Source organism: Bos grunniens, chromosome 5, assembly GCF_055505025.1.
Source record: "Bos grunniens cultivar Pamir isolate PY7600 chromosome 5, Bosgru_T2T1.0, whole genome shotgun sequence".
Lineage (NCBI taxonomy): Eukaryota > Metazoa > Chordata > Mammalia > Artiodactyla > Bovidae > Bos > Bos grunniens.
This window is the reverse complement of record NC_141169.1, coordinates 71,276,439-71,303,130: the sequence shown is the minus strand read 5'-3', so window position 1 is coordinate 71,303,130 and position 26,692 is coordinate 71,276,439. Positions and strand designations below refer to the sequence as shown.

Sequence of the window (26,692 nt, the reverse complement as noted above, 5' to 3'; positions counted from 1 at the left end):
ACATGACAAACTGAATAAGGTCTGAAAATATGTTCCTATTTAAACTGTACCTTATGAGGAGTTCCCTGTTGGCCTGGCGGTTAGGAGTCCAGGCTTTCACTATCATGGCCCAAGTTCAATCCTTGATCCAGGATCTGAGATCCTACAAGCTGTGTATAATTTCATTGTATTAAATCAGTCCATTCAGCACTGGATTCCTATACTTAGGTACATGCATTTGTAATATATAAAGGTTGAAATTGATATGATCTGGAACACATTGAATCTGAACTCTGGCAGAACCCACTCTCTTCCTTGATGAGGGTCAAGGATGAAAGATTAGACTTTATGTAGTACTCTTTGAAGTAACATTATTCCTTCAGTACTAAAAAGAAATCTTACCTGTCAATGAGTTGATACTTTTAACTTAGTGTATTGGAGATTTTACAGTGTTATCAAGGAAGAATTATATGCTTAGATATTAGTTGATTCAGGGTCTTAATTGCACCATATCTGTATGTATATATATTCATATTCACATTTGCTTTGCCTTGTGGAAAAGATTTTCATCAAACCTTTGTTCAAAGTCACATTCAGGGAAGGTTAAGAGTTGAGACGATTGTGTATATAGTTGTAGGCATCCGACTAATTCATTGTCGTCTGTTGTCATGCCCAGTTATTTATATATAAATATCATGTAAGAAACGAGATGCCAGTCCAGGTTCGATGCACGATACTGGATGCTTGGGGCTAGTGCACTGGGACGACCCAGAGGGATGGTATGGGGAGGGAGGAGGGAGGAGGGTTCAGGATGGGGAACACATGTATACCTGTGGCAGACTCATTTTGATATTTGGCAAAACTAATACAATTATGTAAAGTTTAAAAATAAAATAAAATTAAATTTAAAAAAATACATGTTATTTTTTCAAAACTATAAGTTTTTCCCAAGGGAGAATAATTGTAACTTCTGTTTAATGAATATCTACCAAGTACTAGTGATTTTATACTTTTTCTAATCCTTTCATGAATTTGATCAAACTCCAGGATATAGTGGACAGAAGAGCCTTGCATGCTACTGTCCATGGGGTCACAGAGTTGGATGTGACTTAGCAACTGAACAACAACAAATCCTTTCAACAGATGTTACAGACATTTCTATAGGTCATTTTCTCCTATTTCTGATCTTTTCAGCAAACTGTGTAAGGCACATATTGAAATTTGTTTGCCAAATACAGAAACCAAAACACAGATAAAGTTAACTGTGTAGTTAGGCATGAGACACAGATACTTAATTTGAAATCCTTCAGGAGGAGAAGGTGATTTATATGATAGCTATCATGTAACATACAATCTGAAAGTTTCTCTGTGATGAGATACATTATGTCCCTTGAGAGTATATGGGATGGAGAAATCACTTTCATATGGAAGACTGAAAATTAGCAGAAAATAGAGATGGGAATTAGGAAGGTGCTCCAGGCCAAGGGAAGAGCATGGAACAAATTCCAGGAGATTGAATGTGTGGGGGGAAAGTAGTTTAATTTGGCAGAAGGGAAAGAGGAGTGGCAGAAAAATGAACCTGGAACCCTAAGTTAGTCAAACAAAATAATTTGTTCTTTATTCTATAGGTGAATGAACCTTTGAAGACCTTTTTACAGGAAAGTGTGCCTCAGGAAAATTTGGTATTGGTACAAAGAACTATTTTAAGGCATTGAGCAAATAATACTAACATGAGATAACAAGAAGTAGAATTATTGTAGTAAAGAGGGGACTAAAATTATTGTAGGAATGATGAGACATATAATCATGCTTACTGTGGGTCAGGCACTGTTTTAAGAGCTTCACATACATTAACTTATTTAATTCTCACAACAGTGCTATGATATGGGCCCTATTACTATCTCAGTTTAACAAATGAGGAAATTAGAACTTTCCAGGATTGGTTGAGGGATAGTAATTTGTTGCTATTAATTATTATATATAGGACATCTATGCAATGAGATACCATAAACTGTGAAAATTGATGCCATAGAAGTGCTTTGAAAGATGTTCATTATGTGTTAAAACAGGTTTCCATCAGATATAATATTTTTCAATTTTGTTCTACTTTGAAGGAATATATGCTAATTATCAATTTTATACCTTTTATGAAGTTTAAAAAAGTATGTTTATCTCTTCTTTACCCCCACCCCAAACTTCCTCTCCCCAATAGTTGTTCAGTTGCTTAGTTGTGTCTGACTCTTTGCAACCCCATGGATGCAACATTTGAGGCTTCCCTGTCCTTCACCATCTCCCAGAGTTTCCTCAAACTCAGTGATGCATCCAACCATCTCATCCTCTGTCATAGCCTTCTCCTGCCTTCACTTTTTCCCAGCATCAGGGTCTTTTCTAATGAGTAGGCTCTTGGCATCAGGTGGCCAAAATATTGGAGCTTCAGCTTCAGCATAAGTCCTTCCAATGAGTATTCAGGGTTGATTTCCTTTAGGATTGACTGGTTTGATCTCCTGCAGTCCAGGGGACTCTCAAGAGTCTTCTCCAACACCACAGTTTGAAAACATGAATTCTTTGGTGCTCAGGGTAGCTATTATTAACAGGTTGATGAGTATCCTTGCAGTTATTTTCTTATACACATGTAACAAGTAGATATATGCAAAGTAAATTTTATTTTATCAAAATAATATATGCAGTAGTTTTAAAAGTCGTAGCATAGAAAGGCTTATAACAGAGAAAAGCAACACCATGTGTTCTCCATGCTGCTCTTTTCTTTCCTTCACAATTATTTTCTGAAATACATATTTGAATCTACTGTATCTCTTCAATTTTTATGTTAAGTTACAGTGATATAAACAATAATAGCCATGGAAGGAAAACATATTATGGAAGAAAAAAGCCATCAATAACATCTATTGGAGAAAAACACTATACTGGAATAGAATTTCTATTCCTTTGTTTTATGGAATGCCAAAACAAAGTTAATTTTGGTTGCAAAACTTTTTCCATTGCTTTAGTCCACATCATCCTGTACAACGTTTGTTTGGTTCATAGAGTGTTTATTGAAAAGCGTTAAGAATGCTTATTCAACTGTGAACAAGAAAGGGAAAAATAAGGGACTGGCTAATTATTAACTAGTCGAGGCTTACTACTTCATTTTATAAATTAATCAGGTCCTTTTTTTTTTTCCTTTTCCCATCTTATTATCTGTCATTGACTTACTTGTACTACATGAAAACTTTTCTACCCAAAACGTAGAATGTGGAGAACTCTGCTACTTCCTGTCTGGTCTGGTAGAGAAGATACTGAAACTCACACTACAAAAGAGGTTTGAGGATTATCTCTTCCATGGATTATCTTTCCAGGACATTTTAGTTTTGTACTGTTTGAATTTAAGAAAACTTTAAAATAGCTAGTTCATTCAATTTGTTAATTTTTGATCTGAGTACCTCAGGGTCTAAAAATTATTTTGCCAAGCAAATACAGAAAACTATCTGCTTCCCAGTAAACATTTATCACCAAACATGATGTTATTCGTAGTTATGGATAATTTTATAAAACTTAGATGCTTTTATATTGCTTTAACAACAATAGTCAGCAACAATATTCTCCCCAAAAGATTTACACATTGGTAATGGTGGGTTGGGATCAGTTCAGTTCAGTTGCTCAGTCGTGGATGACTCTTTGCGACCCCATGAACTCCAGCACGCCAGGCCTCCCTGTCCATCACCAACTCCGGGAGCTTACTCAAATTCATGTCCATTGAGTCGGTGATACCATCCAACCATCTCATCCTCTCTCATCCCCTTCTCCTCCCGCCTTCAATCTTTCCCAGTATCAGGGTCTTTTCCAATGAGTCAGCTCTTCACATCAGGTGGCCAGAGTAATGGAGTTTCAGCATCAGTCCTTCCAATGAATATTCAGGACTGATTTCCTTCAGGATGGACTGGTTGGATCTCCTTGCTATCCAAGGGACTCTAAAGAGTCTTTTCCAACACCACAGTTCGAAAGCATCAGTTCTTCAGCACTCAGTTTTCTTTATAGTCCAACTCTCAAATCCATCTATGACTACTAGAAAAACCATAGCTTCAACTAGACAGACTTTTGTTGGCAAAGTAATATCTCTGCTTTTTAATATGCTGTCTAGGTTGGTCATAACTTTCCTTCCAAGGAGTAAGTGTCTTTTAATTTCATGACTGCAGTCACCATCTGCAGTGATTTTGGAGCCCAGAAAAATAAAGTCTTGACACTGTTTCCATTGTTTCCCCATCTATTTGCCATGAAGTGATGGGACCAGATGCCATGATCTTAGTTATCTGAATGTTGAGCTTTAAGACAACTCTCTCCTCTTTTCACTGTCCTCTTTCACTTTCATCAAGAGGCTCTTTAGTTCTTCTTAGCTTTCTGCCATAAGGGTGGTGTCATCTGCATATCTGAGGCTATTGATATTTCTCCCGGCAATCTTGATTCCAGCCTGTGCTTCATCCAGCCCAGTGTTTCTCATGATGTACTCTGCATATAAGTTAAATAAACAGGGTCACAATATATAGCTTGACATACTCCTTTCCCTATTTGGAACCAGTCTGTTGTTCCATGTCCAGTTCTAACTGTTGCTTCTTGACCTGCATACAGATTTCTCAGGAGGCAGGTCAAGTGGTCTGGTATTCCCATCTCTTTCAGAATTTTCCACAGTTTATTGTGATCCACACAGTCAAAGGCTTTGGTGTAGTCAATAAAGCAGAAGTAGATGTTTGTCTCGAACTGTCTCACTTTTTTGATGATCCAATAGATGTTGGCAATTTGATCCCCGGTTCCTCTGCCTTTTCTAAATCCACCTTGAACATCTGGAAGTTCATGGTTCACATACTGTTGAAGCCTGGCTTGGAGAATTTTGAGCCTTACTTGGCTAGCATGTGAGATGAGTGCAGTTGTGCAGTAGTTTGAGCATTAAGGATGGTGTGTTAGGGAGGTGACTGTAAACAAAGACAAAAAGATTTTGTGTAATATAAATGTGAGTATATAAAGATTTATTTCCTATTTCTTGAAGGACAACTGTTAGACTTCCTAAGGTGAAATGGTGGGATGTCTTTAACAGCCTTGTGAATATAGCACTCTGACTCCCTGTGCCCATAGAGATGATGACTCCTAAGGGGAAGCAATATCAGATTTGACTAGTTATCCTGATGTCACTTGAGAGTCCCTTGGACTGCAAGGAGATCCAACCAGTCCATCCTAAAGGAGATCAGTCCTGGGTGTTCATTGGAAGGAATGATGCTAAAGCTGAAACTCCAGTACTTTGGCCACCTCATGCGAAGAGTTGACTCATTGGAGAAGACTCTGATGCTGGGAGGGATTGGGGGCAGGAGGAGAAGGGGACGACAGAGTATGAGATGGCTGGATGGCATCACTGACTCAATGGACGTGAGTTTGGGTGAACTCCGGGAGTTGGTGATGGACAGAGAGGCCTGGCATGCTGCGATTCATGGGGTCGCAGAGTCGGACACAACTGAGCAACTGAACTGACTGATGTCACTTAATAACTACATCTGTAGAAAATTAACAAGACTTTCTTGGTGAAATGAAATTGAAATGGGCAAAGAGGAATGGGGATTGGAATGGGCAAAGAAAACAAAATGATCTATTCTGAATAATCTTCTAGAACAGTGCTGTCAAATAGAAATTTCTGCAATGATGGAAGCATTCTTCACTTGTACTGTCCAATATGGTCACTACTAGCCACACATGTGGCTATTGAGAGGCCTTGATATATGGCAAGTGTGACTGAGGAACTGAAATTTTAATTTTAACTAATTTAAATGGCTACACATGCCTAATTTAAGTGGCTACCATATTGAACAATGCGGTTCTGAAATATGCCTTTCTATTCATTTTAACCACTCCTCCTCATAAGTAGGGCACAGTCATTATTCTGGAAGATATAAGGCCTGTGGAAAAGATGGATAGATATTTAAAATGAAAAACATAAAAGAAGCAGAGTTGGAGAGGAACAGAACAGAGAGAGGAACAGAATCTACATGAAATCTTAGAGAAATTAACATGAGGGAAACAATGAGGTTGAACCTTCCAGGGGTGACATCTATTTTGGATTTGCTCTTGTGGACTGCACCATTTCTTTACAATGGAAGATGCAAAATAAGCAGTCTTCTGCCTCCACCCCAGAATTTCCCCAGATATCTATTATGCATAGGACTTATTGATGCTAATTTCATTGGAAAAAATGTACAGCTCCACCTTCCTCAGAAACCTTTTATGAAAAAATTAATTTGGTATTCTCTACACTCGGAGAGTTAATGGCACATAATTTAACATCTGTTTATTATCAGATTCTTTATATTAGAAATTTGAAAATGGACTTTACTCCTTCTCTCTCTTAGATGATTACAACATCCCCTAATAAAGGGCTTAAATTCTTATTCACTTGTTCAGAGTGATTAAATAGGATGTTAAAAGTGTTCTTTTTTTCCAAGTCAAAGCTGTCCTAGGTTTTTCAAGGTGGCTTTTCTATACTAACTTGGATTTATTTCACCAAGTTTAAACAATGAAATCAATTCATTTAATTATTTTATTTCTTTATATGATTTTTATGTTTACAAATTAAACTTTACTAACAGTCACTGTTATTTAATGACAGTGATTTAATTTAGGAACTTCATTTAAAAATACTGAGAAACTTGTGCCATAATTTTTAAAACTTATAAGAATGGTTTCTGGAAGCAGTAATTTATACATCATCTAGAAATTAGAAGATGATAAAGAGGTAAAAAAGATGATGAGATGGCATTTCAAATTTTAGAATAGCATGACTTTTTATTACTTTAAAGCTTCTAAATATATACTTTGAAGAATTTAAATAATATTTTCCTCTCTCTAGATTTTTGCTTCAATGTCTTGAAGACCTTGATGCCAATCTGCGAAAATTAAACTCTCGTCTGTTTGTGATTCGTGGACAACCAGCAGATGTGTTTCCCCGGCTTTTCAAGGTAATTGAAAAAATCTTTGCATAAAAGAAAAATCTCTTGTCAGAGAAGACACATTTTGGGGGCCGGGTGTAATTTCAATTTTAGTATGGGAAATGTAAAATTTTAAATAAAATACATGTGGATTTTTTTCTTAATGAAAATGTTACACACACAGTGTGAAATCAGACTGTGAAAAAAATGATTAACATTGAAAAGTTAAATCTTTCTTCTACTTTAAACTGCTGGTTCCCCTCTCAGAAGCAACAGCTACTACCACTTTCTTTTGTATGCATTAGAAATAGTCTTTGCATAAATAAGAATGCATATATGTATGTGTATTTATATACATATATTTGTGTGGTTTATGTGTATGTTACTATCCTCTGTTTTTAAAACCAAGATGAGAGCATGCTATGTTATACCATTTTATGCTGTGCTTTATTCACATTAATCATGTATTTTGGATATTGTTCCATGTTACTTTCTCAGTCTTTTAAATGGCTTCATAGTATTCCATTGTGTAAATATGCTATAGTTTCTTTTAAAAAAAATTACTATTGACTTATAATTTTTATTTCAGGTATACAACGTAGTGGTTCAATATTTTTATTGATTACATACCATGCAAAGTTATTACCACTTAGCATAATGTCCTCAAGGTCTTGGCAGTTGCAAATGGCAAGATTTCATTCTTTCTTTTTATGGCTGAGTAATATTGCGTGGGCACAGCAGGGCCTAGAGGAGCTATCCCACATTGAAGGTCAGGAAGGGCGGCAGTGAGGAGATACCCCTCGTCCAAGGTAAGGAGCAATGGCTGCACTTTGCTGGAGCAGCCGTGAAGAGATACCCCACGTCCAAGGTAAGAGAAACGCAAGTAAGACGGTAGGTGTTTCAAGAGGGCATCAGAGGGCAAACACACTGAAACCATACTCACAGAAAACTAGTCAATCTAATCACACTAGGACCACAGCCTTGTCTAACTCAATGAAACTGATCCATGCCCGTGGGGCAACCCAAGACGGGCGGGTCATGGTGGAGAGATCTGACAGACTGTGGTCCACTGGAGAAGGGAATGGCAAACCACTTCAGTATTCTTGCCTTGAGAACCCCATGAACAGTATGAAAAGGCAAAATAATAGGATACTGAAAGAGAAACTCCCCAGGTCAGTAGGTGCCCAATATGCTACTGAAGATCAGTGGAGAAATAACTCCAGAAAGAATGAAGGGATGGATCCAAAGCAAAAACAATACCCAGCTGTGGATGTGACTGGTGATAGAAGCAAGGTCCAATGCTGTAAAAAGCAATATTGCACAGGAACCTGGAATGTCAGGTCCATGAATCAAGGCAAATTGGAAGTGGTCAAACAAGAGATGGCAAGAGTGAGTGTCGACATTCTAGGAATCAGCGAACTGAAATGGACTGGAATGGGTGAATTTAACTCAGATGACCATTATATCTACTACTGCGGGCAGGAATCCCTCAGAAGAAATGGAGTGGCCATCAGGGTCAACAAAAGAGTCCGAAATGCAGTACTTGGACGCAATCTCAAAAATGACAGAATGATCTCTGTTCATTTCCAAGGCAAACCATTCAATATCACAGTAATCCAAATCTATGCCCCAACCAGTAACGCTGAAGAAGCTGAAGTTGAACGGTTCTATGAAGCCCTACAAGACCTTTTAGAACTAACACCCAAAAAAGATGTCCTTTTCATTATAGGGGACTGGAATGCAAAAGTAGGAAGTCGAGAAACACCTGGAGTAACAGGCAAATTTGGCCTTGGACTAGGGAATGAAGCAGGGCAAAGACTAATAGAGTTTTGCCAAGAAAATGCACTGGTCATAACAAACACCCTCTTCCAACAACACAAGAGGAGACTCTACACATGGACATCACCAGATGGTCAACACCGAAATCAGATTGATTATATTCTTTGCAGCCAAAGATGGAGAAGCTCCATACAGTCAGCAAAAACAAGACCAGGAGCTGGCTGTGGCTCAGACCATGAACTCCTTATTGCCAAATTCAGACTTAAATTGAAGAGCGTAGGGAAAACCACTAGACCATTCAGGTATGACCTAAATCAAATCCCTTATGATTATACAGTGGAAGTGAGAAATAGATTTAAGAGCCTAGATCTGATAGATAGAGTGCCTGATGAGCTATGGAATGAGGTTCGTGACATTGTACAGGAGACAGGGATCAAGACCATTCCCATAGAAAAGAAATGCAAAAAAGCAAAATGGCTGTCTGAGGAGGCCTTACAAATAGCTGTGAAAAGAAGAGAAGCGAAAACCAAAGCAGAAAAGGAAAGATATAAGCATCTGAATGCAGAGTTCCAAAGAATAGCAAGAAGAGATAAGAAAGCCTTCTTCAGCGATCAATGCAAAGAAATAGAGGAAAACAACAGAATGGGAAAGACTAGAGATCTCTTCAAGAAAATCAGAGATACCAAAGGAACAATCATGCAAAGATGAGCTCGATAAAGGACAGAAATGGTATGGACCTAACAGAAGCAGAAGATATTAAGAAGAGATGGCAAGAATACACCGAAGAACTGTACAAAAAAGATCTTCACGACCCAGATAATCACGATGGTGTGATCACTGACCTAGAGCCAGACATCCTGGAATGTGAAGTCAAGTGGGCCTTAGAAAGCATCACTACGAACAAAGCTAGTGGAGGTGATGGAATTCCAGTTGAGCTATTCCAAATCCTGAAAGATGATGCTGTGAAAGTGCTGCAGTTAATATGCCAGCAAATTTGGAAAACTCAGCAGTGGCCACAGGATGGGAAAAGGTCCGTTTTCATTCCAATCCCAAAGAAAGGCAATGCCAAAGAATGCTCAAACTACCGCACAGTTGCACTCATCTCACATGCTAGTAAAGTAATGCTCAAAATTCTCCAAGCCAGGCTTCAGCAATATGTGAACCATGAACTTCCTGATGTTCAAGCTGGCTTTAGAAAAGGCAGAGAAACCAGAGATCAAATTGCCAACATCTGCTGGATCATCGAAAAAGCAAGCGAGTTCCAGAAAACCATCTATTTCTGCTTTATTGACTATGCCAAAGCCTTTGACTGTGTGGATCCCAATAAACTGTGGAAAATTCTGAAAGAGATGAGAACACCAGACCACCTGACCTGCCTCTTGAGAAATTTGTATGCAGGTCAGGAAGCAACAGTTAGAACTGGACATGGAACAACAGACTGGTTCCAAATAGGAAAAGGAGTACGTCAAGGCTGTATATTGTGACCCTGTTTATTTAACTTATATGCAGAGTACATCATGAGAAACTCTGGACTGGAAGAAACAAACTGGAATCAAGATTGCTGGGAGAAATACCAATAACCTCAGATATGCAGATGACACCACCCTTATGGCAGAAAGTGAAGAGGAACTCAAAAGCCTCTTGATGAAAGTGAAAGTGGAGAGTGAAAAAGTTGGCTTAAAGCTCAACATTCAGAAAACGAAGATCATGGCATCCAGTCCCACCACTTCATGGGAAATAGATGGGGAAACAGTGGAAACAGTGTCAGACTTTATTTTTCTGGCTCCAGAATCACTACATATGGTGACTGCAGCCATGAAATTAAAAGACACTTACTCCTTAGAAGGAAAGTTATGACCAACCTAGATAGCATATTGAAAAGCAGAGACATTACTTTGCCAACAAAGGTTTGTCTAGTCAAGGCTATGGTTTTTCCTGTGGTCATATGTGGATGTGAGAGTTGGACTGTGAAGAAGGCTGAGCGCCGAAGAATTGATACTTTTGAACTGTGGTGTGGGAGAAGACTCTTGAGAGTGCCTTGGACTGCAAGGAGATCCAACCAGTCCATTCTGAAGGAGATCAGCCCTGGGATTTCTTTGGAAGGAATGATGCTAAAGCTGAAACTCCAGTACTTTGGCCACCTCACGCGAAGAGTTGACTCATTGGAAAAGACTGTGATGCTGGTAGGGATTGGGGGCAGGAGGAGAAGGGGACGACAGAGGATGAGATGGCTGGATGACATCACTAACTCGATGGACGTGAGTCTCAGTGAACTCCGGGAGTTGGTGATGGACAGGGAGGCCTGGCGTGCTGCGATTCATGGGGTCACAAAGAGTCGGACTCGACTGAGCGACTGATCTGATCTGAATATTTCTGTGTGTGTGTGTGTGTGTGTGTAAATCATTATTCAGCTGTTGGCAGGCACTTAGGTTGCTTCCATATATTGGCTATTGTAAATAATGCTGATTTTAGGTACATACATCTTTTTGAATTAGTGTTTTTGTTTTCTTCAGATAAATACTGGGAGTAGAGTTGCTGGATCATATGATCTGTATTCTATTTTTTATTTTTTGAGGGTATCATTTCTTTCACTAGCTTTCTAGTGAACATTTACTTGTTTTTCCACAGGCCTTTTGCTAATTCAAGTTATGCTGTCAGTGAATGTCCTTGTTCAAATATACATGTCTTTACTCACATTTGCTAGTACATTTGTGGGATAACTCTTGTAAGACTTTCTGAGTCAAAGGACTGTAACAATTGACATGCTAGAAAACTGTAATTTTTTTTAACTTGGTAGAATCTTAAAGATCTCCTAATCATATTTCCCCCCCTTTTGTCCACATGAAAAATTTAGTCCTAAAGAGATTAAATGAGCTGACCAAGGTCATAAAAGTAGCTCATGGAAGTGCTCAGGCTGAGTTTCCTGGCTTAGTTCATCCCTTCCTATTTACTGCAGTTAGAATTCCTAATGTATATCTGTTTTTTTTCTTACAACAGTTTGATTCATCAAATTTTTATAATAGCATTGTTTCTATTTCGAATGCAGAAGAGAATAGTTCCTTTTCCTGAGTGAAAATATCCCCAATTCTGGGAACTCAATTAACACTACCTTGCCTTTTTTCATCAGCATGAAAGAAATTTTTAACATTTAGGATATGACTAATGCAACAGTTGTGGCTAGTGAAAATTTATTTTACTGAAGTTTTCTTACTACTATAGCTTCTTGTTGCTAAGTCACTTCAGTCATGTCCAACTTTGTTTGACCCCATAGACGGCAGCCCACCAGGCTCCCCCGTCCCTGGGATTCTCCAGGCAAGAACACTGGAGTGGGTTGCCATTTCCTTCTCCAATGCATGAAAGTGAAAAGTGAAAGGGAAGTCGCTCAGTCATGTCCAACTCTTCGCGACCCCATGGACTGCAGCCCACCAGGCTCCTCCATCCATGGGATTTTCTAGGCAGGAGTACTGGAGTGGGGTACCATTGCCTTCTCCGACTATAGCTTCTTAGAGTCAGAATTTAACCTAGTTACATGCAAGAGCTCTGAGAAGAAAGTATATCAGGAACAGTGGTAATAGTTGATCAGCAACTCATATGTATAAAGTATATGTGAATATCTGCTTCAACTTTATATAAATCCATGTATTATAAGTAAATTGAATCTTGAGTATTTTTAAGTACCTTTAAAATAACAAAACATTTATTTACATGCTTTGACAAAAATGGTTTAAGTAAGCAAGTCTTTTGTGCTCTTTATTTTGAGCTTTCTTCTGCCTAAAATAGCATATTATTGGATCAGACTATCTTCTGAATTTAGATGCTGTGCTTCCTGTCTTGTTACTTTGACAGCGAGGCAGTGGTTTCTACAAAGGCCATAAAATATAGATACATGAATATATATTACTGTACCTAGAGTGCTTATTATTTGATTCTGATATAGTCCATATAAAATATATTTTATGAAAACTTTCAGATTTATTTAATATGTCAGAACCATAGAGGAAGTTAATAATTCTTTTTATTGTATTGTTTTTATTTTTACTGTTTTTGTTTAGAGGTACTGTATGCATGTATTGCAGAAATGAGCCCAAGAGTGTGTACAATAAAAAGGGGGTCTCCTCATTGCTGACCCTTACACCCCCAGTTTTTCTGAGGAGGAAGATTCTTTTGTCAGTAACTAGCTGACTCATTTGCATTATTGTCTCTGGTTTTATTATTCTAGTACAGCAAATAGTGAGAACTTTTAATGGGTAAGTAATTCAGCTTCTTCCCACATTGGAGATAAAACTGATTTAGATCTGATAACAGTGCCTTTAATTTATTGGGATGGTGACAGTGATTTTAGTACTGATGTCTCCTCTAGTGTACACCCTCTCTATAGCATTCATTCGTTTTATTCTGTTTATACTGAATATATTTAGGAATGGGGCCAGAGCATTTTTGAAAACATATATTTACACACACCTGTATCTGATAAACTTGTTTTTTCTTATATGTTTTCTACTTAGAATTTTTCTGTTAAATTCTACTTAATGTAAGCTGACAAGATGGCTTTTTAAAAAACTTCTTGTATTTTTTTCATGTTCTACTTAGGGAATGATAAACTTAGCAGACACTAGCCTAGGCAAAACTTGAATGACACTATTAATCATAGGTGTCTTACATAAATTATTATTACTATGCAGTTAAATCTTATATTGTCTACATTTGGTGCCAGACTGATAAGCTGTTAAGACAGTGCATATACTAGGGCCTGCAGAAACTTTTTATCAAAAGTTTAAAGTATTGGTATAAAAAATTCTCATTATATCCAAGAAACAAGAGACATGTGTCTAAGTCTTTATAGATGGACACATTGAGGCATAATAAAATATTTTGTTCAAAATCGCAGGATAAATCAAAGAAGAATATATAAAGCCACTAACGTTGTTCAGTCACTAAGTCATGTCTGACTGTTTGCAACCCTGTGGACTGGGTTAGTGTTAGGGTAGCACGCCAGGCTTTCCTGTCCTTCACTGTCTCCTGGAGTTTGCTCAGATTCATGTCCATTGAGTCAATGATGCTATATAACCATCTCATCCTCTGCCACTAACATTTCACATGCCTAAATTTATATTATGCTTTTTGAGTCATTTTGGATTCTTTGGATTCTTTGTTATTTTCATGGTACATGCTCATTTGAATAGGATATTTCATTTGTCAGATATTGCATGAGTGCCTGCTGTGTATAGATGGCAGTGTTCAAGGTGCTGGGGACATAATGGTGAACCAAAGAGAAAATTCCTACCTTCACAGATCTTACACTGTATTGGGAAAGAGACCAGTAATAAAATAAATATGCAATGTCAGGTGATGGTAGATGCTAAAATTAAATGTGGGAAAGAAAGTCCCAAGGTGAGGGAAGGATAATTAATTTATATGGAGTCATAGAAGGCCTCACTGATGTGGTGACATGTGAGCAAATGTATGAAGAGACTGAGCCATGCAGATATCTGGGGTGTGATATATTGAATCCACAAAATTTTGCAACTTGTTCATCAAAGGGTAGATTTTTTTTCCCTCACTCCCTTAAATTTGGGTTGGCCTTATATGTTGTTTTGACTTAGTGCCAAAGGAGATGGCAAGTTCCAAATCCTAGGCCTTAGGCGACCTTGCGGTTTCTACCTTTGCCCACTGGAGTGCTCCTTGTACTGGGTAAGGACTGGGCTAGAATGTCAAATTGTGGAAGACCACCTGTAGAGAGGGGCTTCCCAGGTGACTCAGTGGTAAAGAATCTGCCTGCCAGTGCAAGAGATGCAGGTTCAATCCGTGGGTCAGGAAGATATCCTGGAGTAGGAAATTACAACCTCCTCCAGTATTCTTGCCTTGGAAGTCTCATGGAGAGAGGAACCTAATGGGCTACAGTTCATGGGGTTGCAAAGAGTCAGGCACGACTGAGCAACTGAGCATGTACACACATATAAAGAGAATGGGCCAACCAGCAGCCAGCACCAAGGCCTGAAATGTATGAGAGAGATCATTTAGATCATCTGGTACCAGCCAAGCTGCCCACTGATTGCAGGCACATGAGTGAGCCCAGATGAGACCAACAGAAGAACCATCTAGTTAACTGAGAGACTTGCAGAATTATTCAGTTGTTTTAAGCTACTGAGTAACTGCAACATGGGGAAAGAGTGTCGCAGGCAGAGGGAGCCGCAGTTACAGAGGCCCTGATGTAGATGTGGGCCATGACTTGTTTAGGAACAGCAAGGAGGCCAGTGTGCTCTAGCCAGAGCACAGTGAGCAAAAATAAGAGGGTCAGAGAGATTGCAGGAGCCAGATCATAGGATTTTACCATGTTTTATGGCTTTTACTCTGAGTGAAATGGGATGCCACGGGAGATCACTGAGTAGAGGAGTGACAAATTTCACTTACATTTTGAAAGAATCACTCTGGCTGTAGAGAACAGAAGTTGAATGGAAATGCTGTAAAGACGTAAGCAGAAGGGTCAATTAGGAGGCCAAGGCAATTATATAGAAACACGATGATGGTGACTAGGACTAGAATGGCAGTAGGAGTGTTGAGAAATGGTAGGATTTTAAATATATTTTTTAAATAGAGGCTATAGAGTTTGTGGTGTTAGAGAGTCAAGGATAGCTTCTAGGTTTTTAGCCTGGGCAAGTGACCCAGTGGTTTGCCATTCAGCAAGATGAGGAAGACTCTAGGAGGAACAACTTGGGGGAAAAATTAGGAGTTCATTTTTTTTAACATTTTAAGTTTGAGATGGCTTTTAGACATATGACTGTGTTTGTTGAATGTCATTCAACTCCAGAGCTCAGGGGAGAAGTCTGCAGTAAATTTAGGAACCTTAAATATAAATTCTATTTAAAACCCTGAGACTAGATTTATTTAATAAAAGAAGGGGCAATGGATGGATGGGCAGAAATTTTAGACCTTTACCTTCATTATATTTTGGTTATTTTGTGAATTAACATTTTTTAAAGTAATTATACTACTTTAAATGCCTTCTCCAAGGAAGTTTGTGATTTATAACTTTGTTTTGCTATAAAATTTTATGTTTCTTATTTTTACAATATTACTTGTGAATTAATATTTTACAATATTACTGTTTAAGAACTTTACATCATTTAATGGTCCATATTATGCCTTCTGAATGGTTAAACAAATCATTGTGATGCACAAAAACAGATAGGAAACTTAGTGCTTAAAATTGTGAAGTGACTACTTACTTATTTCACATGAAAATATGTTAATATTTAATATTTAATGTTAATAAAATATAACAATCTTATTGTTATATTTACTGTTGAAACGCAAAGGTTAACCATCTGTTGCTTGAAATAAAACGTATGCTGGGACTTCCCTGGTGGTCCAGTGGCTAAGACTCCACACTCACAATGCAGGGGGCCTGGGTTCAGTACCTGGTAAGGGAACTAGATCCCACATGCTGCATCCAAAGATCCTGCTTGCTGCAACTAAGTCACAGTGCAGACAAATAAATAAATAAATATTAAAAAATAAAAAATAAAACCAGTGCTGAAGAGTAGATAGAGACTTCCACTTCTGGTTAAGATGTGCAGAGTTGCAGTAGACCATTCACTCCTGTCTTAATAATGTGGAGAAAGTGAATATGCCATAGTATCATAGATTTTTTGTTTGTTTGTTTTTAACCTATTAGAGAGTTAATGACACAAATAAACCTAATAAATTAAGTTCCATTAGAGGATGAGCCTTTCATGGGAAAGAAGATACCCAAGGCTACACCCCTGGAATCACAGCAGGAAGAGAAGGGAATTTACCATAGTTGAGAGTAAAGAGAAACTCATTGAAATTTTACCAAAGTCTTTGTGGTAATATGTGTGCTGACATGGCAGATTAGAATTCCAAGAAGCCCTAGTCACAGAGCAAGTTTGTACCCACTCCCCAGTACTTTTCTTCAGTGTATTCATGGAGCACCAGTGGCAGCATGCCAAAGGCTGGAGTGAAGCAGAAGGGTTGAGAGGGATCCTTCTTAAGTGCACTAGGAATTCACTTACTGCAAAGGAGCTGTTCCCTGGCAACAGGACATCAGTGTAGAAAGATGCCTCCAGAGGTGCAGAATATTAGGGGACAGGGTTGGAACACAAAGAGAAGTCCTCAGCAAGCAAAGCTGCTGGGTAGACAGCAAAGCAAAGAGAAATGTCATATAGTTTGTAAAGCTAGTGCCCAAACTATAAAGCAGAGAGAGACAGCTGGAGTCTTGTTACTACTCAGATCTTAAGCCCTGTTGAAGAAAAATCTGAATCCTGCCTTCAAAATATTTGAAGCCAGTGGTGAATGAAATTTAAGGAAAGCAGCAACAAAGCCCAGACCCAGCTCACAGACTCCATCAATTCAACCTCTATCAGTCAGAGCAAAGACTATGTACTTTTCTAGAGATAAATATTGTTTATTCTGTCTCTAATCTTTTATACCATTGCCTGTTATATGATCACAAATTCTGAGACACATGAAGAAGCAAGTATATGTTAACTTGCAATCAAGTAAAGAAAAACAGAAACAGTCCCACAGTTGATGTGGATCTTGGAATTAGGATTAAAAAGGACTTTACAATTGTTATTCTGTAGATAGTGGGGGTCTGACAAAGGTCTACGTAGTCAAAGCTATGGTTTTTCCAGTAGTCATGAACAGGTGTGAAAGTTGGACCATAAAGAAGGCTGAGCGCCAAAGAATTGATGCTTTCGAACTGTGTTGTTGGAGAAGATTTTTGAGAGTCCCTTGGACTGCAAGGAGATCAAACCAGTCAATCCTAAAGGAAATCAACTCTGAGTATTCATTAGAAGGACTGATGCTGAAGTTCCAATACCTGATATGGAGAACCGACTCATTAGAAAAGACTCTGGTGCTAGGAAAGATTGAAGGCAGGAGGAGCAGGGGATGATAGAGGATGAGCTGCTTGGATGGCATCACTGACTCAATGGACATGAGTTTGAGCAAACTCCGGGACATGGTGAAGGACAGGGAGACGGTGTGCTGCAGTTCACGGATTGCAAAGAATTAGACATGTCTGAGCTACTAAACAACAAGGATGGTAGTAGAGAATCTAGTCGAGGTGAAAAATGATTTGAAGAGGTGGTAGTTTATTTTTTTTAATTTTTTTTTATTTTTTTAATTTTATTTTATTTTTAAACTTTACATAATTGTATTAGTTTTGCCAAATATCAAAATGAATCCATCACAGGTATACATGTGCTCCCCATCCTGAACCCTCCTCCCTCCCCATACCATCCCTCTGGGTCGTCCCAGTGCACTAGCCCCAAGCATCCTGTGTACGAGACAGCAAAAGAGGTGGTAATTTAATACAGAAATGGAAAATATTAAAAAGGACCAAACAAAATCTTAGAACTGAAACATACTATCAAAATGAAAAATTCATTAATTGGATTCATTAATTGGATATCTGGATTGAACAGAGCAGACAAAAAGATCAGTAAACTTGAAGACAGTCAGTATCCCAGCTGAAGCACAAAGAGAAGGAAGATTTTTTAAAAAGGGGAATAGGGTGTTTGAGGTCTCTGGAACAATAGTAAATGGCCTAACATATCTGTAATTATAGACCTAGAGAAAAGAGGGAAAGAGAGATTGGGACAGAAAAAAGATTTGAAGAGATAATTGAGTTTCCAAAATTGATGGAAGGTATCAACCTACAGTGCCAAGAAGCTCAACAGACCCCAAACAACATAAATATAAAGGAAATCACATCTTGTCATGTCATATACTCGATTAACTGAAAACCAAAGATGGAAAATTTTATAAGCAGCCAGAGGATAAAAGATATGTTCAGGGAACCATGATAATAGTGTTCAGTATTTTCTTACAGAATGGAATGGCAGCTTTAAAAAACTAGAAATAGCCCTGTTTGCTTAGCAAAAACATTCATTTTTTTTAAAAAAGAGAAGGCACAATGAAGGCATTTTTAGACACAAAAAAGCAGAAATAGTTTTTTCCATCATATCTATACTATAAAAAATACTAATATTAAAGGAAATTCTGCTAGGTGAAAGAAAATAATTCTAGGCTAAAGACAGGATCTTCAGGAAAGAAAAAAAAGCACTAAATACATGGGTAAATATAAAAGACCTCTTTTTTCATTATTTTTAGCTATGTACATTCATATGTCCTATTTTTGGAAGACCATTGACAGATTAAACCAACTAATATTGATAAATTGTAGGGAATAATACCAGTATCTTGGGACTTGACACACATGTTAAATAAAATCTATTGCAGGATCACATAAGGTAGGAAAAAGGTAAATGAAAGTATATGTAAATTCTTAACAGCATTCAATTGTAATATATTATTTGAAGGTAGACTATAATAACAGTATACTGTGATCTAAGTAGCACAAAAAGCTATTTCTAAAAAGTTAATAGAGGAATTTTAAATGGAATTCTAAAAATATCTCTCATTCAAATAAAGGCAGATAGGGGGCAGAGAGGGCTTTCCAGGTAGTGCTAGTGGTAAAGAATCCACCTGCCAATGCAGGAGACTCAGGAGACATGGGTTCAGTCCCTGGGTTTGGAAAATCCTCATGAGTAGGAAATCCCAATCCGGTATTCTTGCTGGAAAACCCCATGGACCGAGGAACCTGGAGGACTACAATCCACGGGGCTACAGAATCTGACATGACTGGGCAACTGAGCACAAGGGAGCACAGAGGAGTAAATGAAAAGATGGACAAAAGGAAAGCTTACCAACATGGTAAAATTAAGCACAGCTATATCAATAAGTTATATTAAATGTAAATAGTCTATATTAAACTCTTCATTTAAAGACAGTTTATCAGAGACTTCCCTGGTGGTCTTAGCCCTTTGGCAGGCTTCTTCCCTATAGGGATGGTTGTTTCTGAGGCAGCACACCTCATTCACAATGAGGTGTGAATCTCAGCAGGGGAAGAAAGAAAACTTTCTTAATTCATTGCTTAATTATTTTCCCTTCATTTAGAGGTGGTAGCTGCTTAGAACAGTACTATCCAACAGACATGTGTAATTTAAAATTTTCTAACATGTATATTTTAAAAAGTAAGAAAAATGTGAAGTTAATTTTTAAGATATATTTTATTTAACATAGTATATCTAAAATACTATCTTTTCAATATAAAATCATTATAAAACCACTATACTGTTTTAACCTTTTTTATATTAATATGAAGTCTTTGAAATCCAGAGTATATTTTATGCTTATTTTCTAAGTCGCTTCAGTTGTGTCTGACTCTGTGCAACCCCATAGACTGCAGCCCACCAGGCTCCCCCATCCCTGGGATTCTCCAGGCAAGAACACTGGAGTGGGTTGCCATTTTCTTCTCCAATGCATGAAAGTGAAAAGTGAAAGTGAAGTCGCTCAGTCGTGTCTGACTCCTAGCAACCCCATGGACTGCAGCCTACCAGGCTCCTCTGTCCATGGGATTTGCCAGGCAAGAGTACTGGAATGGGTTGCCATGGATTGGCTGGGTTCCAAAAGTAGCCAGATCGAAGCTTTGTAAGGGCGTGGATTTATGTCCAACTTGGAACAAAGACTGTCCAGTCTGTGCATGCCTTCCAAGCTATTGTCCTTACACACATCAGTGAATGTCAGTTCAAGAAACTGCACAGCCACCACAGCTGAAGCCCTGAACCATGGCAACCACAGGCAGGCCAGGCTGACAGAGGGCACAGGGCCACCTAGGATGTCTCTGTTCCAACTAGCCACATTTCAAGTGCTCAGAAGCTGCTTCTGTGGCTAGTGGTTATCTACTGTATTGGACAGTATAGCCTTCACTCTTCTTCTGCTCCTTACCATTGTTGACCACCTTTTACTTGCTGACAGTTCTTCAGATTAAATTTTCCCTGTTCAAATTACTAATGTGGTTTCTGTCACCTGATTAAACTCTGAGTCAGAGTTCAGTTTTCTTCTGAAAAGATTAATAAAATTGATAAACTCTTATCAGTACTGATCAGGGCCCAAAAGGGAGAAAACACAAATTACCTTTATCAAGAATAAAAAAGGGGACATCACTAAATTGTCTCTAAACTTTAAAAACATAAAGGATATTATAAATGTCATAATGTCAATATAAACTAGAGAACATAACATCAATATAAACGAAAGAACCAAAGAGCCTCTTGATGGAAGTGAAAGAGGAGAGTGAAAAAGTTGGCTTAAAACTAAACATTTAGAAAACTAAGATCATGGCATCCAGTCCTATCACTTCATGGCAAATAGATGGGGAAACAAAGGAAACAGTGACGGACTTTGTTTTTTTGGACTCCAAAATCACTGCAGATGGTGACTGCAGCCATGAAATTAAAAGACTCTTGCTCCTTGAAAGAAAAGCTATGACCAACCTAGACAGCATATTAAAAAGCAGAGACATTACTATGGCAACAAAGATCTGTCTATTTGAAGCTATGGACATGAGTTTGAGTAAGCTCTGGGAGTTGGTGATGGACAGGGAAGCCTGGTGTGCTGTGGTCCATGGGGTCTCAAAGAGTCAGACATGACTGAGCGACTGAAGTGAACTGAATGTCAATATATTATACAACTAAGATGAAATGAAAAATACTCTTGACAAGTGCAACTTCTTAAAATTTCAGAAGAAAAAAGAAAAATTGAATAGCCCTCTCTTTACAAAACTGAATTTATAATCAAAAACCTTCCAATAAATAAAACTCCAGGTCCCACCAGATGGCTTTACTTATTCCATCACCTATTTAAGAAAGAAATAATGCCAGTCTTATAATACTCTTCCAGGAAACAGGATAATATTGGGAACTCTGAACTTGTTTATGAGGGCAGCATAACTCTGATACCAAAATCTGATGAAGAACTTTCAAGAAAGAAAAAAAGTATAGCCAAGTGTCCCCCATAAACACAAACTGAGATATCCTTAATATATTAACAAAGAGAATTTAACAATATTTTAAAATAATACTTCATCATGATCAATGGAGTTTATTTCAGGAATACAAAGTTGGTTCAACATTATGAAATAATAAATTAATATATCCTATTAGTAAAGGAAAAGGTATTATTATTTCAGTGATAAAGAAAAGCATTTGACAGTAGTCAATACCCATTTGTAATGTTTTAGAAACCTTTATGCAAACTAGCAATAGAAAATTGCTGAATATCAACTTGGTAAAGGCTATCCACAGTTCTTCTCATCAGGTGGTCAAAGTATTGGAGTTTCAGCCTCAGCATCAGTCCTTCCAATGAACATTCAGGACTGATTTCCTTCAGGATGGACTGGCTGGATCTCCTTGCAGTCCAAGGGACTCTCAAGAGTCTTCTCCAACACCACAGTTCAAGAGCATCAATTCTTCAGTACTCAGCTGTCTTTATAGTCCAACTCTCACATCCATACATGACTACTGGAAAAACCATATCCTTTCCAGTATTTATTTGTAGACATTTAATGATGGCCATTTTAACCAGCAAAATCAGTGTGAGGTGGTACCTCATTGTAGTTTAGATTTAGATTTGTATTTCTCTAATAACAATGTTGAGCATCTTTTCATGTACCTATTGGCCATTTAAATTACTTCTTTGGAGAAATGTCTGTTTAAGTCTTTTGCCAATTTTTTAATTGCGTTGTTTGTTTTTTCTTATATTGAGTTATATGAGCTGTTAGTATATTTTGGAAATTAAGCCCTTGTCGAATGTATAATTTGCAAAATTTTCTCCCACTCTGTAGATTGTTTTTTCATTTTGTTTATGGTTTCCTTTGCTGTGCAAAAGGTTGTAAGTTTGATTAGGTCCCATTTGTTTACTTTTGTTTTTATTTCAATTGCCTGGGAAGACTGTGTGGGTTATATTTTTACATTTAGTTTTCTGACTTATATTTCCCTTCCTCTTCAAAAAGGGAAAAGGGGAGGGACTATTACTGTCTTGTTTTAAGCTCCAGCATTTACTAACCAAAAACTAAAAAATTGTCAAGAAAAATCATAGAATTAAATTACAGACTATTTAGTAAGTGACATATGTGACAAAGTTTGTCATTAAAAATAAGGAGTGTACAAATCCATAAGAGAATTAATTGCAGTAGAAACCTAAGCAAACATAAGCTGCAATTCATAAAGAAAAAAATATACAAATAGCTAGTAACAACAGTAATAACAGCTGTCATTCATTGAGGACTTAATTATGTATTATGTACTCAATAATTTACATTGTTTTTGCCCAGTTGCTAAGTCGTGTCCAACTCTATAACCCAATGAACTGCAGCATGCCAGCCTTCCCCGTCTTTCACTGTTTGCCGGAGCTTGCTCAAACTCATGTCCACTGAGTTGGTGGTGCCATCCAACCATCTCATCCTTTGTCGCCCTCTTCTCTTGCCCTCAATCTTTCCCAGCATCACCATCTTTTCTCTTCCAAATAATTTACATACATTGTCTTATTTAATCTGTTTTCAATTTAATCTTTTCACAACAACAACAAAATGTTATTTTTTTCATTTTACCCTAATAAACACATAGTGTTTGTTATATACTAGGTACTCTCTAAGTACTCTACTTACATGCTACCCATTTTAAGATAAGGAAACAACAGGCATGGAAGGTTTAGAAATTTGCACAGATAGTTGAACCAGTCTTCGAACTTGAGAAGTTTGACTTTAGATCCTTTGTTTTTTAACTACCACTCTATACCGCCTCTCACTATAAAACAAAGAAATATAATGCTTTCTTTCCTATTCTCATTTTAATTTCACTTTTAAATTTCAAAAACAGTACATGATTTTACTTAACAAATATGAACAATACAACATTGTATAAAATAAAAAATAATTATTTATATTCCTAAATTCTACCCTGCAAAGATAACAGCTATTGACAACTTTGTATGCATTTTCCAAGACTTTCAAGAAATGAAAAAATTTTAAATACTATTTTCCTGTGTATGCTATGTGTTTATATTAGTGGTTTTTAAAATACTGGTGTACTACTATTGAGAGTGTAAATTGGTGCAGGATATCTGGTGGAAAATTTGGCAGTATCTATCAAAATTTTAAATATAATTTATTATATCCATTAATTGTGTTTCAAAACATTACTTCTAGAAAAATGAGACAAACGTCCCAAAATGTTTAAGATTTATGTATAAAGATGTATACTGAAAGGTTTATAATACAATTTTTTAAAAAACTCACTATTGGAAATAGCCCTTGTTGAGAAACCTATATATACAAGTCAGGAAGCAACAGTTAGAACTGGACATGGAACAACAGACTGGTTCCAAATAGGAAAAGGAGTATGTCAAGGCTGTATATTGTCACCCTGCTTATTTAACTTATATGCAGAGTACATCATGAGAAACACTGGGCTGGAAGAAGCACAAGCTGGAATCAAGATTGCCGGGAGAAATATCAATAACCTCAGATATGCAGATGACACCACCCTTATAGCAGAAAGTGAAGAGGAACTAAAAAGCCTCTTGATGAAAGTGAAAGAGAGTGAAAAAGTTGGCTTAAAGCTCAACATTCAGAAGACGAAGATCATGGCATCTGGTCCCATCACTTCATGGGAAATAGATGGGGAAACAGTGGAAACAGTGTCAGACTTTATTTTTCTGGGCTCCCAAATCACTGCAGACGGTGATTGCAGCCATGAAATTAAAAGACGCTTACTCCTTGGAAGGAAAGTTATGACCAACCTAGATAGCATATTCAAAAGCAGAGACATTACTTTGCCAACAGAGGTCCGTCTAGTCGAGGCTATGGTTTTTCCAGTGGTCATGTATGGATGTGAGAGTTGGACTATGAAGAAAGCTGAGCACCGAAGAATTGATGCTTTTGAGCTGTGGTATTGGAGAAGACTCTTGAGAGTTCCTTGGACTGCAAGGAGATCCAGCGAGTCCATCCTAAAGGAGATCAGTCCTGGGTGTTCGTTGGAAGGACTGATGCTAAGGCTGAAACTCCAGTACTTTGGCCACCTCATGCGAAGACTTGACTCATTGGAAAAGACCCTGATGGTGGGAGGGATTGGGGGCAGGAGAAGGGGACAACAGAGTATGAGATGGCTGGATGGCATCACCGACTCAATGGACATGAGTTTGGGTAAACTCCGGGAGTTGGTGATGGACAGGGAGGCCTGGCGTGCTGTGATTCATGGGGTCACAAAGAGTCACGACTGAGCGACTGAACTGAACTGAATCTATACAGGTTTGGAGAAGTACAACTTGTAACTATATAATCAGTTAAGTAATGGTAGAATGACAGGTGAAGTTTTTTTATTTGTAAGGTATATCGGAATAGATTTTAGAATTAAAAAAACAGTAAAACTTTACTACCCACCCCCCCGCCCCGGGAAATCACTTAATTCCCTTAAGTCACAGTCTCTTCACTGAAAGTGATTATAAGAAGGTTTACAGGACTTATTAATATAGCACCTGGCACTCAATATCTGCTCTTGTTATAAGTGTGTTATATTTTCAACATTTAACATTTTGTGATAATCAGAAGTAAAACACTGTAAAACAATACCTCAGCAGAGCAGCTTGTACCACATTAACTGTCAAAGGTTTATATTAATAGTAGTTAGGACATGGAAGTAACCTAAATGTCCATCAACAGATAAATGGATAAAGAAAATGTGGTACATATATACAATGGAATATTGCTAAGCCTTAAAAAGGAACAAAATTGGGTCATATGTGGTGATGGGGATGAACCTAGAATGTCATGGAGTGAAGTCAGAAAGTGTAAGCCAAATATCATATATTAATGCGTATATGCATTAATCTGGAAAAATGTTACTGAGGAACCTATTTGCGGGGCAGGAATAGAGACACAGACATGGAGAATGGACTTATGGACAGAAGGTGGGAAGGAGGGATTGGAATGAATTGAGAGAGTAGCATTGAGATGTACACACCACCATGTGTAAAACCAGTAGCTAATGGGAAGCTGCTTTATACAGGGAGCTCAGCTCAGTACTCTGTGATGACCTAGACTGGTAGGATAAGGGAGTGGATGGAACGGAGACACAAGAAGGAGGGGGTATAGCTGATTCATGTGCTTGTACCGCAGAAAATAACACAACACTGTAAAGCAATTATACTCCAATTAAAAAAAAAAAGAACCAAGTCTTAGAATCAGTAGACATAAAATCAGGTATTACGGCTCTCTCTGAACTTGGACAAATTCTTGAATTTTCATAATAATCTTATCTGCAAAATGGAGTTAACAACCAAAATGCCAAACTCTGAGGACTATTTTGAGTAACGAATGAGATAATATAAGTGTAAATTATTTGAACAAGTGCTATACAAACGCATTTAATGTAGGAAGCTTAGATTAAGCATATTGCTAGATTGTATAGTGCCTAACATAATGCCTGAAATCTAGTGAGTATGCATTTCTGATTTACGTAATTTTGAATTTATAAATTGTGCATTTTCTTTCTGTATATTCAAAGAAGTATAACCATTTAATATGTAGAGTTGGAGCTTTTCACTTTTTTCCAGCCTGTGTTGTTATAGTAGAAAAAATAATCATTAAAATTTATGTATGTTTTTGCTCCTTTCTCTTACTTTAGGAATGGAACATTACTAAACTTTCAATTGAATATGATTCTGAGCCCTTTGGAAAGGAACGAGATGCAGCTATTAAGAAACTGGCTACTGAAGCTGGAGTAGAAGTAATTGTACGAATTTCACACACATTATATGATCTAGACAAGTAAGATTTTTTAATACAGATAACATAATATTTGTCATTTTAACCATTTTGAAGTGTACATTTAAGTGGTCTTGAGTACAAAGACAATGTATTGTGGGACTTAAGTTGAAAAGTGAAAATAAAAACATGCATAATAGAATTGTAGAGAATTAAATTAACTCAAACCTGTAGCATTTTATTTAACTTCTGTAATTTTTGTTTACCCAAAGACAGATGCCAAATTACAGACCTAAGTGCATAAGATAAAAATACTCAGAATTTCAGTTCCAAAACTATTAAA

At 37.5% G+C, this 26,692-nt stretch overlaps 1 protein-coding gene across 4 annotated transcripts in view; it reads left to right on the top strand.

The window, feature by feature from the left end:
- CRY1 (cryptochrome circadian regulator 1) overlaps positions 1–26,692 on the top strand; it is a 95,777-nt gene that overhangs the window by 56,956 nt on the left and 12,129 nt on the right. For all 4 annotated transcript variants that reach the window (XM_086401157.1, XM_086401158.1, XM_086401161.1 and 1 more), the window contains exons 2-3: positions 6,863–6,971; positions 26,270–26,412. In XM_086401157.1, the coding sequence (XP_086257283.1) occupies positions 6,863–6,971; positions 26,270–26,412 (252 nt within the window). The remainder of the gene's footprint in view (positions 1–6,862; positions 6,972–26,269; positions 26,413–26,692) is intronic.